At 44.0% G+C, this 12,164-nt stretch overlaps 1 protein-coding gene across 2 annotated transcripts in view; it reads right to left on the reverse strand.

Annotated features, from left to right (window-relative positions):
• Positions 1-3,749: 3,749 nt before the first annotated feature.
• The window catches only part of gramd1a (GRAM domain containing 1A), a 31,088-nt gene continuing 22,673 nt past the window's right edge, over positions 3,750-12,164 (reverse strand). For both annotated transcript variants that reach the window (XM_084557987.1, XM_084557986.1), the window contains 6 exons: positions 11,344-11,447; positions 10,683-10,913; positions 9,615-9,699; positions 6,703-6,810; positions 5,484-5,604; positions 3,750-5,302 (listed from right to left, as the gene is read on the reverse strand). In XM_084557987.1, coding sequence (XP_084414113.1) covers positions 5,201-5,302; positions 5,484-5,604; positions 6,703-6,810; positions 9,615-9,699; positions 10,683-10,913; positions 11,344-11,447 — 751 coding nt within the window. In that variant the 3' untranslated portion in view covers positions 3,750-5,200. The remainder of the gene's footprint in view (positions 5,303-5,483; positions 5,605-6,702; positions 6,811-9,614; positions 9,700-10,682; positions 10,914-11,343; positions 11,448-12,164) is intronic.

Here is a 12,164-nt window from a genome sequence, read left to right on the forward strand (position 1 = left end):
TCAACACATGGACTCTGATTGGATGGTAGAGGAGCTCCTCTCTGATATGTAATATTGGCTCACTTTCCTGGATAAACACAATACACAAGTATATGTTTTGAGTAATTTTTATGCAGGAATAAAAGAAAATACTTTTAAGCTGCATGTTCATGTCCACTGATATTACTGACGTGCTGCCTCTCACTCGTTCCTTTTTATTCCTTTTGCCAGGAACAAGGTTTACGAGCTTGGTGAAAGTGTTACTGCTCCACATTTAGGTTTCATTTCACTGACAGTTATTTATTTCCTGTACTTCAGGTTGAGGAAGAATTCAAGGCGACTTCCTTGAGGAGTTTCACCTCCACCTCTTGTGCCCTCTCCTCTCACCGTCACTCACATCCCACCATCATCTCCACAAGACGGACTCATGGAACCACAGAGAAGACAAAGATCTCCATGGAAAGTGTTTTTTTTTAACATGACTTCCTGCATAAGGATGGAAAGGACTGAGGCGTGTGGCGTCCTGAGGGATATCAGGTCATTGTGAAACAAGACTGAGGAGGAAACATTTTAACTGTATATAGTCGTCTGCACAGATAATCTTTTAACACATGTAGAGTATATTAAACACTGTATATCACTATTTGCATGCTTACGAAAACAGTTGACATGCCTCTGATGTGCAGCTGAACCAGTTTGATCAGATTTAATTTAACATGGATGGGATCAACGTTTCCTCTGCAGCTTTACAGAGAAAACCTGCAACTAAAATTTTTAAACACTAGAAATATTCTCCAATAAAAGGCGACTAAAAGCTGCAGAGGAAACAGTGCACCTTAAAAAAAAGTCTTCTGATATTTAATGCAAGAAAATGTGAAAGGTAAAACCTGGTTCATCGTACCGTGCACTTTAAATGTTTTTGCATCCTTCAGTATTTTCTACATTTCTGAATAAAGTTCTGAAAATAAGAGAACAAAATGTTTTGAGATATTTTTACGCAGAAATGTAGAAAATACTGAAGGATGCAAAGATGTTTTAAAGCGGCTCAGTACAGAATCAGACGGATTCTAACCAAGATAAACATGTCGTGTTAACTCGAGAGGAAATCTGACTTTCACACGTCTGCTCAGAAATGTCCAAAATGTTTTACGTCCAGCAGGAGTTAGGACACTGAGACTTTTAAATATGTCAGCAGACCACCACTGTGTTTAAACTAATCAACTCTAAATTTTGCTCTTCCCAAGAAAACACAGGAGCAGAACACGTCCAGACACCTGGAGCCGTGAATTCTGTCTTTCACACTAAAGTGTCTTTGTAGAAACGTAAGGGCTTGACAATCTGCTCTTCTCTAAACTGCCGTGGTAGAAATCACCACTCAGACCCGTCCGGTGTGCCTCCCAGAGAAACCAAACGAGAGCAGAGATGAAGCCTCGTCTCCAGTCTTTCCGTGTCACTGCCAGTCTGCAGGTTTACTGCAGGTTTACTGCTCATCTCTTTTCTACTGAACCACGTGGAGCGTGCTGCTTTCTGAGAGGACACACTGCCTACCAGGTGATTTTGAGTTTCAGCTGGTTTACATCCTCTAAACGCCTCTTCCTCGTGTCCATGAGCTTCCCTTCAGCCAGATTTACTAATTAAACCGCAGTCTTCACTTCATGTGTAGGTGTGGGAATGTTGCCTGCCAAAAAAATAAAGAAACCAGAGACGGAAATAAAATCCTGATGTGACAAAAATAATCAGACGTGTCGAGTTCTTTTAATGAATAGAATCCTGAGAAGGTCAGAGGAGTTCGTTTGAGAGAAAACACTTGTTGAAAAATGTGAAATGATGTTTGAGGTTTGATTTTAGAGAAGCTGTAACAGTAGAGAGCTGCTGGGTTCTTGTTTTGGAGCCAAAGGAACTCGTTTATAAAAGTTAGTTCATACTTTTAGACGTGGGACGTGTGGGAAGGATTTTCTGACAAAGCAATTAATCAACATATGATCAACGAAGCAGATATGAGCAAAGAACGGGTCTTAGCATCAGCTCGAGTTCTTTTAATCTTTTTAGAAGACAATTAAACCAAAACATATTCGTTGATGCTGAGCACGTCTAACTTCCTATCAGACGTTTACTGAGTTTAAACGTCAGCAGCCAGCCTGTTTCTGATGATACTTGATCTTGTTTCAACCGATTCTGGAGGAAAAGTCGCTGCTAAATACAAGAAGTAGAAATTGTGTCGGGCTCAAAGATCGTACGTTTATAAAGAAAGTCTTTAGTGAAGACATAGAAACTGTGATGGAAAACACATGGGGTGCATCCGAATACCCATACTAACGTATTGTTCAGTAGGCGAGACGCAGTACGCCACAGTAGTAGTACGTCCGAATTCTTAGTAGACATCGACTAGTAGGCGAAAAATCCCCGGATGGCCTACTACCTCCACAGTCTACAACGGTAGCTCACTACGCTATCCCACAATTCAGCGGGAGCCCGCTAAGCGTAGAAGACGACGAGCCGCCGGGAAAATCAAATCAGACAAAATGGCTGAGACCGTTGTGACAGCTACAGCTACGACAACCGAAGTTTATAAATGTCAGTATATTAGGATAAATGTTGAGTTTAAAATGTTGGTTGTTTCGAAAATACTTCTCCGAGGTGGCTTTAAAATTTTGCGGCACCCGCCGGTGTGCGTCATATGTGTCGGCGTCACATGTAAAAATCCGGGGTCTAAGGACAGGCAAGATGGCTGCCCAGTACGTCCTTATTGTAGCCTACTACTCGCTCGCATACATAAATAACGTACTAAATTTACGGTTGAGTCGTACGTTCTAACCGATGTTAGTATGGACTGACTATTCGGATGCACACATGGAGTACCTCTAAAGTGAAGCCAAATCAAGTAGAGCTGCCCCTGGTGTCTGACTGCATTATAGGTCATAAGCTCCACCCCCTCCGTGTTAGTGGGCGGGGCTTGGGTCAAAGTAAACACTAAAACACAAATAATATTTTTTTCAAGGATGGTTTCTGTCATTTTAGGTCGTTAATATAACGTTGATGAATGTTCAAGTGTTAATGTTTTGGATAAGTTTCGTTTAGATATTTGACGCTATAGAAACGGGATGTGACATAATGGCGACCACCAGTTGCCATGCCAACCGCTCCGTAAAGCGGTCCCATAAGAGTTGTTTAAAATAAATAAATAAATAAATGAATAAACTGGTGGAGGTAGAGCAGAGCGTAGCATTAATTAAACTAAAACGTGAGAGGAAGTGTGGGCGGGGCATCAATATGAGAGGAAGAGGAGACGTGGTGTCCATATTTATATACAGTCTATGCTTTAGATGCAGGATATCTGGGAGCTACTGTCTGACACAATCAATTAACCAGAGATGTGTTTCTACTCTCTTCTCTTCTACTTTACATCAGCTGCATGTGATCTGATAAAACCTCCGTCCACAGAAAGACGACGGAGAAACAGAAGCCCTGGGACAACGTCGTTATCAGAAACATTTCTCTCCTGATAAGATCGCTGCCGTCGTCTCTGTGTCAGGAGTTTAGAAATGTCTGTCGCTGATTTAATCAAGAGCTTCCTCTGTGATTAATTCATTAGTTTTTATCACCACTAACTCAACAGAACTGCTTTAAGCTGTCTTCCTTCCATCCCTCTGATATGAAACGGAGTATTTTCGCATTCTTTATTTATTTAAATCTGCTGCAAAGATTTGAGCCTCGATAGAAACAGAAAGAGAGAGGAGACAAAAAGAGAGACGAGGACTCGCTGCGTGTTTTGGAACTTTTCATTTCTCTCCACGGTCGTCGTTGTTGTTGTACAATCACATCTTTACAGTACATTCTCATCTCTTCTTCCTCCTCCTCCTCCTCCTCCTCCTCCTCCACCTCAATAAATACGACACCCCTTTAATTATCACGGACGGCCATGCACAGCAGGGCCTGAACGCTTCTGCAACCGTTATCATCAGAGAGAGAGGGAGGGAGGGAGGGAGGGGGAACGGGGGAGAGACAGAGTGGGGTGGAGTGATGAGAAGATAAACTAAGAGGGGGAGTTTCTGACGAACAAATACAGAAATGATAAAGATAGAAAAAGAATAAAAATAGCTGAAAGTCCACACACACACAGATAAATCCATACAGGACGACGCAGGACTAATGATTCCCTTTTTTCTTTCTTTACCGGGACAAAACAAAGACTCTGGTTGGTCCTCTTTGTTTTGAATCCTGAAGCGAACGAACGAAAATATGAAAATGTAACCGGACTCCTGGAGAACACACACACACACGCACACACACACGCACACACACACACACACACATAACGGGATCTTTGCTTGTTTGTGTTTTTCACTGCTTCTATACACATTCACACACACAACTCACATCATCATTATTATTAATTATTATTATTATTATTATTATCTTATACTACTGTTGTCTGAGACATTCAGAAACAAGAATCACTATTGTCATTATTGCTGTGACCAGTCGTCGCTCTTCTCCTCTTGGTCCACATCACAACAGCAACATCAGAGCACGGTCTTCTAAGCAGGACAGGACATGTGGTCTTAATAAATACTGTAACAGGTCCCAACGCACTGATCTGGAAACCCAGACGAGCCTGAGGGCGAGCGGGCGAGAGGGCGAGCGAGCGAGCGCCTTTTCAGGTTTCATCCTCGGAAAAGTTTTAGAATTGTTCCGCTCACAGACGGCGGACGGACCGACAGACGGATCTCGTCCTTTCTGCTTCAGCAGGCGTTCTCTACAGGCAAAAGGGTTCTAGCTGTCCTGTTCTGGAGAGTTCCCACTTCTCAGGAACCTCCAGCTATGAAATGTCAGGAGACGAACAAACAACGTCTGTGATAGTCGTAAGAAAACAACTGTGAATGAAAGAGACTCTGGCCGTGGTTGGTGAGGAGTGGGTGGTCTTGAGTCGGGCCCACCAGTGGCCTCTTCATACTCTATTTACAGATGAGGGTCAGTTATTGCTGTGGTCCTGAAGTTGTTGAGTGGTTGAGGATACTTCAAGTCAGTCAGGTGAGCAGAGTCCAACCCCTGCGTGCCCCGCTCTGAAATGGGTTCTGATTTTGGATATGAGATAGACAGCATATCGATGGGAGCTGATCAGCCCTCGGCCTCTACTCTACCAGTCCACCAGTGGACGGGGGGGACGGGGGGGTCCAGAGGAAGGGGGGCAGTCAGGGGTGTTGGCCGGATGAAGCCAGGCTCAGGGCTCAGTCAGGGACTCTGTGAGGGTGTCGGCAGACGAATCCTGCTGCACCTCTGAGACCACGATGCCCTGGTGGAGCTTTTCTAAGGACTGCTTCATCTGGATAAACATGGGGGGGGGGGGGGGGGGGGGGTGATTGGAGGGTGGGGTGGGGGGGGGGGATGGGTAAGGGGTAAGAGAGAGAGGACTGGTCAGATACACTGGATTAAATACCGCAGCGGTGAAGAATCTGTTTTCACGTCTTGTTCGCTGCAGATCAGAGCAACAGAAACAAACATACCTGGTCCAGAAGTGTGACGGAGGACTGGAGGATCTGCTGCCACTTACTGAGCTGAGCCTGATGAAACTGTCTCTGCAGCTGCAAGACCTGAGCCCACTCTCCAGCAGTCTGAGGCAAAGGGCTGAGGAGACAGAGCAGGAAAAACACAAATTAAACCCGAGGACAAGCTCTAAACTCACTGACGTCTCATCATCACTACAACGATGTCAGAATATCATCCAGACGTAGAACTGAACTAGAAGAGGACGCTTAAAAATGACTCAGAACATCAACAAAGAACCCAGTCAAACACATGAAACAGAAATATTATACATGTGTATTTCTTTATTCAAGAAATTGAATTCAAGGAATTTTAGCCCATTCCTCAGAACAGAACCACTTCAGTTCTGAGATGTTGGTGGGTTTCCTCACATCAACTGCTTGCTTCAGGTCCTTCCACAACATTTCTATTGGATTAAGGTCAGGACTTTGACTTGGCCGTTCCTAAACATTCATCTTGTTCTTCTTTAACCGTTCTTTTGTAGAACCACTTGTGTTCTTCTTGCATGACCCAGTTTCTTTTAGTAAGTATTCTGTCTCAGTGATTTGATTGGCAAATCTTTGCTGGACTATACAAACAAATACTGAAGGAAGGGCAGCTGGACTTGTAGAGTTCCTTAAAGAGTCCGTTAACGACCAGATACTCACCTGTCGTCTTTCCCGTCTCAAGGTGTCGATGCGAGCTTCCCTACTCTACACCAGCCTTTTACAAATGACGACACTACTGGGATGAAACGTCTTCAAGAAACCCAACAAGTCCAGCTACCTTTCTTTCAGTGTCTTTTGTTTTGATATAGAACAACCTGGATGACTGAGAACCTTCACAGGTGTCTTTTCTGGAGCATAATCAGTTCCCAACGGACAGACTCAAGACCGACTTTTCACCACACAACTTTTGTGGGCGAAAGGAAGTTGGGGTTTCTTCCAAGGCTAAGGATCTAGACACAAACTAGTTGCTAACTTTTCTAGTAAGCCGTCTTACGTTGGTGTTAGTCCAACCAACGGTCATGCTGTAAACCCATCTTAAAAACCCATTTTATCTCTTTACGTATACAAAACTCAAGAGCAGGTTTTATCTCGACATTACAGACCAAGCTCCAATCAACGCCTGGATCCTGTGTTCCCAGAGGAATGGAAAGAACAGTCTCTATTTGTTTAGGAAACAACGCATGGTGTTTACCTGTCAGCAACAGAGTAGGAGTGCCACGTCTCCAGTGTATGAGCCGCCCTTTCCAGAGCGTACAGCTTGTAGAACAGCAGCATGTTGAGAGCCACCAGCACCACAAGACTGACGGGACAGAGAAGAGGACTTTAAACCATTATACAGACGGGTGCAGACAAACATTAATGGAGTATTTCAGGGTTTGTCACAGTTGTTTGTTCTGATACAGGAACAATCCACCAGATATCAGCCTCTAAACACGTCAAGTTAAATGGTTTGTTTAATTGATCATATGATGGAAGACACTCAACAAGTCAGACACAATCATGAATGTGAAGGAAAGGTAAAGAAATCAAGAGCTAATCTCTGAAGGTTGATTAAATGTAATCGTGGTTAAACCTTGAACTGACTGAGCCGATACATGAGGCCGGCTGACGGTAGACCGTGGTGTAAAGGAAACTTAAAAAGCACCACGTAGTCAAGTATTCACCTCTCCTATGGTTTTATGAAACAGAATCATGGTCGATATCATTTTATGATGCTGCCACCGCCATGCTTCACAGTAACGATGTCTGGTGTCCCACAGACATGAAGCTCCGTTTCTGTCTCATCAGACCAAAGAACCTTGTTGGAGTTCATCTTGGAGTCTCCCACGTGTCTCTGGACGAACTCTAGTCGAGATTTAAGAACCAATGCAACACTTGTTGTATTCAGAGTCTGAAGCTTTGAACTCCTTCAGAGTAGTCCTAGGTGTCTTGGTGTCCTACCTAACTAGTCTACTTCAGAGTAGTCCTAGATGTCTTGGTGTCCTCCCTAACTACTCCCCCTCAGAGTAGTCCTAGGTGTCTTGGTGTCCTCCCTAACTACTCCCCTTCAGAGTAGTCCTAGGTGTCTTGGTGTCCTCCATTATTGTAGTCCAAAGTGTCTTGGTGTCCTCCATCATAGTAGTCCTAAGTTTCTCAGTGTCCTCTCTAACTAGTTTACTTCAGAGTAGTCCTAGGTGTCTTGGTGTCCTCCCTAACTAGTCTACTTCAGAGTAGTCCTAGATGTCTTGGTGTCCTCCCTAACTAGTCTACTTCAGAGTAGTCCTAGCTGTCTTGGTGTCCCCCCAACCAGTCTACTTCAGAGTAGTCCTAGATGTCTTGGTGTCCTCCCTAACTAGTCTACTTCAGAGTAGTCCTAGATGTCTTGGTGTCCTCCCTAACTAGTCTACTTCAGAGTAGTCCTAGATGTCTTGGTGTCCTCCCTAACTAGTCTACTTCAGAGTAGTCCTAGCTGTCTTGGTGTCCTCCCTAACTAGTCTACTTCAGAGTAGTCCTAGATGTCTTGGTGTCCTCCCTAACTAGTCTACTTCAGAGTAGTCCTAGATGTCTTGGTGTCCTCCCTAACTAGTCTACTTCAGAGTAGTCCTAGCTGTCTTGGTGTCCTCCCTAACTAGTCTACTTCAGAGTAGTCCTAGATGTCTTGGTGTCCTCCCTAACTAGTCTACTTCAGAGTAGTCCTAGATGTCTTGGTGTCCTCCCTAACTAGTCTACTTCAGAGTAGTCCTAGATGTCTTGGTGTCCTCCCTAACTAGTCTACTTCAGAGTAGTCCTAGCTGTCTTGGTGTCCTCCCTAACTAGTCTACTTCAGAGTAGTCCTAGATGTCTTGGTGTCCTCCCTAACTAGTCTACTTCAGAGTAGTCCTAGGTGTCTTGGTGTCCTCCCTAACTAGTCTAGTTCAAAGTAGTCCTAGGTGTCTTGGTGTCCTCCCTAACTAGTCTACTTCAGAGTAGTCCTAGGTGTCTTGGTGTCCTCCCTAACTACTCCCCCTCAGAGCAGTCCTAGATGTCTTGGTGTCCTCCCTAACTACTCCCCCTCAGAGCAGTCCTAGATGTCTTGGTGTCCTCCATCATAGTAGTCCTAAGTTTCTCAGTGTCCTCTCTAACTAGTTTACTTCAGAGTAGTCCTAGGTGTCTTGGTCTCCTCCTTTTCTTTTTTTCCTTTCCTTGCAAAGTAACTCAGTTAGTGAGGACGTCCTGCTCTATGCAGACGTCCCGTATTCCTTCTATTTCTCAGCGATGGATTAAACTGAACTCCAGGTTATGTTCTGTGACTTCTATCCGTCCCTTGACTTATACTTTCCATCTTTCATCTCAGTTTCTTGTAGTGTTCTTTAGTCTTCGTGGTATAATTGCTGCCAAGAATAACGACTAACCAGTGACTGCACCGTCCATTTCACTAACTGGGACACTACGACCACCAGATAGTCTAGACTTAGTTTAAAAGAGGGTGATGACTTGTGCTTCACAGACATGGGTTAACGTCAACAAAAAGGACCAGAAAATAACGTGAGCACTTTTACAAAGAAGACTGGATTGAAAACTGTCCAGATGTTTCACGTCTGATGGATTGTTCCCGTAAGAACGTCATTATTCTCGTGTCTGCAGCCAGTAAAATCAAAGCCTCTCATACGAACCTGATACAGATCCTATGGACAAGAAGTATCGCAGAAAAGGGAAGGGGAGAAGAGAAACAGCCAGAAAAGGCATAAGGAGGCCGTTAGTAGGCAGAATATCCAAAGTGTCTGAATGAGGACACATTCAGAGGTGGATAGAACCAAACAGCAGGAAGCTAATGTTATCAGGAACACACAATCAAACCAGAGATTTGATCAGGACTCTAGTACAACAGTGTATAACTGAGAACGATGTCAACATGCAGAGACACACACGTGCTTTTACTGTAATGTCTTCCACTCTATAACTGTACAGTCAGAAATTCCCTTTCTTATATAAGATCCTCTTTCTAAAAACGCTCCGGGTAACTCATCGTGAGAGAGATCCACGTGATTAGTGTGCAGCAAAACACAAAGCATGCTGGGAAATAGCCAGAAGACGAAGCAGAGGACAGGGATAGAGAAGGTCTGCAGTTATACGTGGCGTCCTTACATGAAACTGACGATGAGGAGGATGGTGGATATACTGCTGTGTCCTCCTCCACGTGAACGTTCGCCCAGCTTCATAAATGGAGCATCTGAAAGAAAAAGCAGCATGATTTATTTAAAAACACACACTGCAGCTTCTAAGGTATCACTTCCAACGTAGACAAACAGAACCCAGTCATACACATGGAACACAAATATTATACTTGAGTGTTTGTTTCAGGAAAGTGAGCCAATATTACATATACATGTAGGCTGAAACGCGTAAGCATGTTTAAGTAGTCTAATAAAAGTTTTTATATGCATCTTTTCTGAGTGCCTCGGATCTTTCTTCTTTTTCTAAATCTGGAATCCCTGCACCGAAGAGCACCAAAAAGGATTTACACCTTGCAGCTCTCCAAACAGACCTGTTTTTCTTACATATACATACTTACATATTACAAAAGTAAGTGAACCCTGGTTTCCAGTGTCTGCTGTGACCTCCTTGAGCAGCAGTAACATCGACTAAACATTACAGATAACAGCTGATCAGTCGTCTACCTTTTCCAGCCTGATGAGCAACAACAACTCTTTCTCTGAGCTCCTCAGAAAGCTCCTTTGTCCACAAACATGTGTTGTGAAGATCAGACTGAGACAAATCCCTGATTTATTGAAACTAAACCAGGAACTGAACCACACCTGAGTCTCATTACATTGATGGAAACACTTCTGAACACATGGACTCTGATTGGATCCTAGAGGAGCTCCTCTCTGATATGTAATATTGGCTCAACTTTGTTTGATTGGGTTCTCTTTCAGGACTTTCATGGAAAACTGTAGAACACGCAAAATGGGTGCAAAATACTTTAAGCAGCACTTTAAGTAAAGTTTTGCTCAGACTTTCTACAGCAGGACACGTGCATGAATAACAAGGCAGTAAAATTCAGGATTTAAAAAAATGTTTGCCTAAGAATGAAACGTGTTCCTGTTATAGTTCATGAGTTTTGGACGTAGCTCCAGACAGAACCACTAGAGGTCAGCGTTGTTCTCGGGTGCAGCAGCCTCAACATCAGCACCAACAGCTGCTTCCACTCACTGGCTTCTCGTCGGTCCCGGTCCTCCCCGACTCCCCGGTCTCCTCGGTCTCCCGAGCCGACGCCTCCTCCCTCCCGCTCTCGTTCCCTCTCGCCCTGCCGCCGGGAGCAGGTGCGTTTCCTGCGGCGCAGGGCCGGCGGCGTCTTGGCAGCGTCGGCGCCGACTGCTTCGCCTGTGGTTACCACGGAAACCTCCGACTGCAGCAGCGTCTCCAGCTTGTTCACCTCGCTCTCTGTGAACAGACGGAAGGAATTTAAACACACAAAACCCAGGAAGGCAGCGATGAGGGATATTTAATTAGCACTAATTACAAGTATAGTTGTTAACTTAAAGGCTTTGATTCGAAATTAAAAGTTTAAAACATGAGATTGTGTCACTGAAAAGTCCAGTCTCAGAATACGCGTGTGGGGATTTTACTTGTGATTAATTAAACACCTGAATCAGGACGGCATTTAAAATACAAGTAAACAATTACATTTTTATCTGAACCATCTCTCTTACATTAATGTTGATGGAGAAAGCAGAATCAATACATGATGCTTCAAACCACAGTAACGTGGTGTGAACATGAAACTGTGCTTTTGGTTTTCACTTTCAGTTACTGCATCTAAATATGTTTGGTCTCAGTGTGTATTTGGAGGCGACGCCGGCCGATGACTCACCCATGTGTCTATAATACTCGTCGATGCCGCTCCAGGTGTTCTTCTCGATCAGTGCTTTGACCAGACTCCACGGCTGCTTCCTGTAGCAGATGTCTGAGGAGACTCTGAGCAGAGAGACGACGACAGTGAATTCTTCGTTTTCAGTTTCTCGTAAAGAAAGTACACGTTGCTTAAATTTAATGACGACTAATGATGTCAACGCAACTCCCGATGCTGCCAGGCTTTCTGAAAATGACTGAACCTGACCATCAGGAAGTGTGGGAGTTCATTCAGTCTGAAACATTTAGGGTGAAATACATACGAGAGGATATTTAGCTTTTAAATGAGCTTGTTTCATCTAAAAACCTTCATGGTCTTTTATACTCTAAAGTAGTAGCCCACCATTAAGCAGTCTGTTATTTATTGCACTAAAATGTTAGTTGTTGCTTTTAAAAAGAGTCTGGAATATCTAGCTAGCCTCAAAGGTGCTGAGTAGGACTGCAACACATTGATCTGCTAGCTTACATGAGCAGAGACAAACAGCTGGAAATCTAGCCATTAGCATCACCATTAGCATCACCATTAGCACCACCATTAGCACCACCATTAGCATCACCATTAGCACCTACTCTACTTTATTGTGTCACAACGATGACTCCCAGGCTCCCACCACCAACAATCTGTCTAAACTCACTGTTGATTGGTTGGATGTGGGGAAGCTTCTCACTTCTAATGTTCAGGTTCAGTTCTGACATAAATAGCCAAGGATATAAACATCGCGTCGCCTCGTTATACTCCGCTACGCAGTGACGAGGCGTTTTTGACTTTGATCTGATCCTGAT

Source organism: Chelon labrosus (genome assembly GCF_963514085.1).
Source record: "Chelon labrosus genome assembly, chromosome: 12".
Taxonomy (NCBI): domain Eukaryota; kingdom Metazoa; phylum Chordata; class Actinopteri; order Mugiliformes; family Mugilidae; genus Chelon; species Chelon labrosus.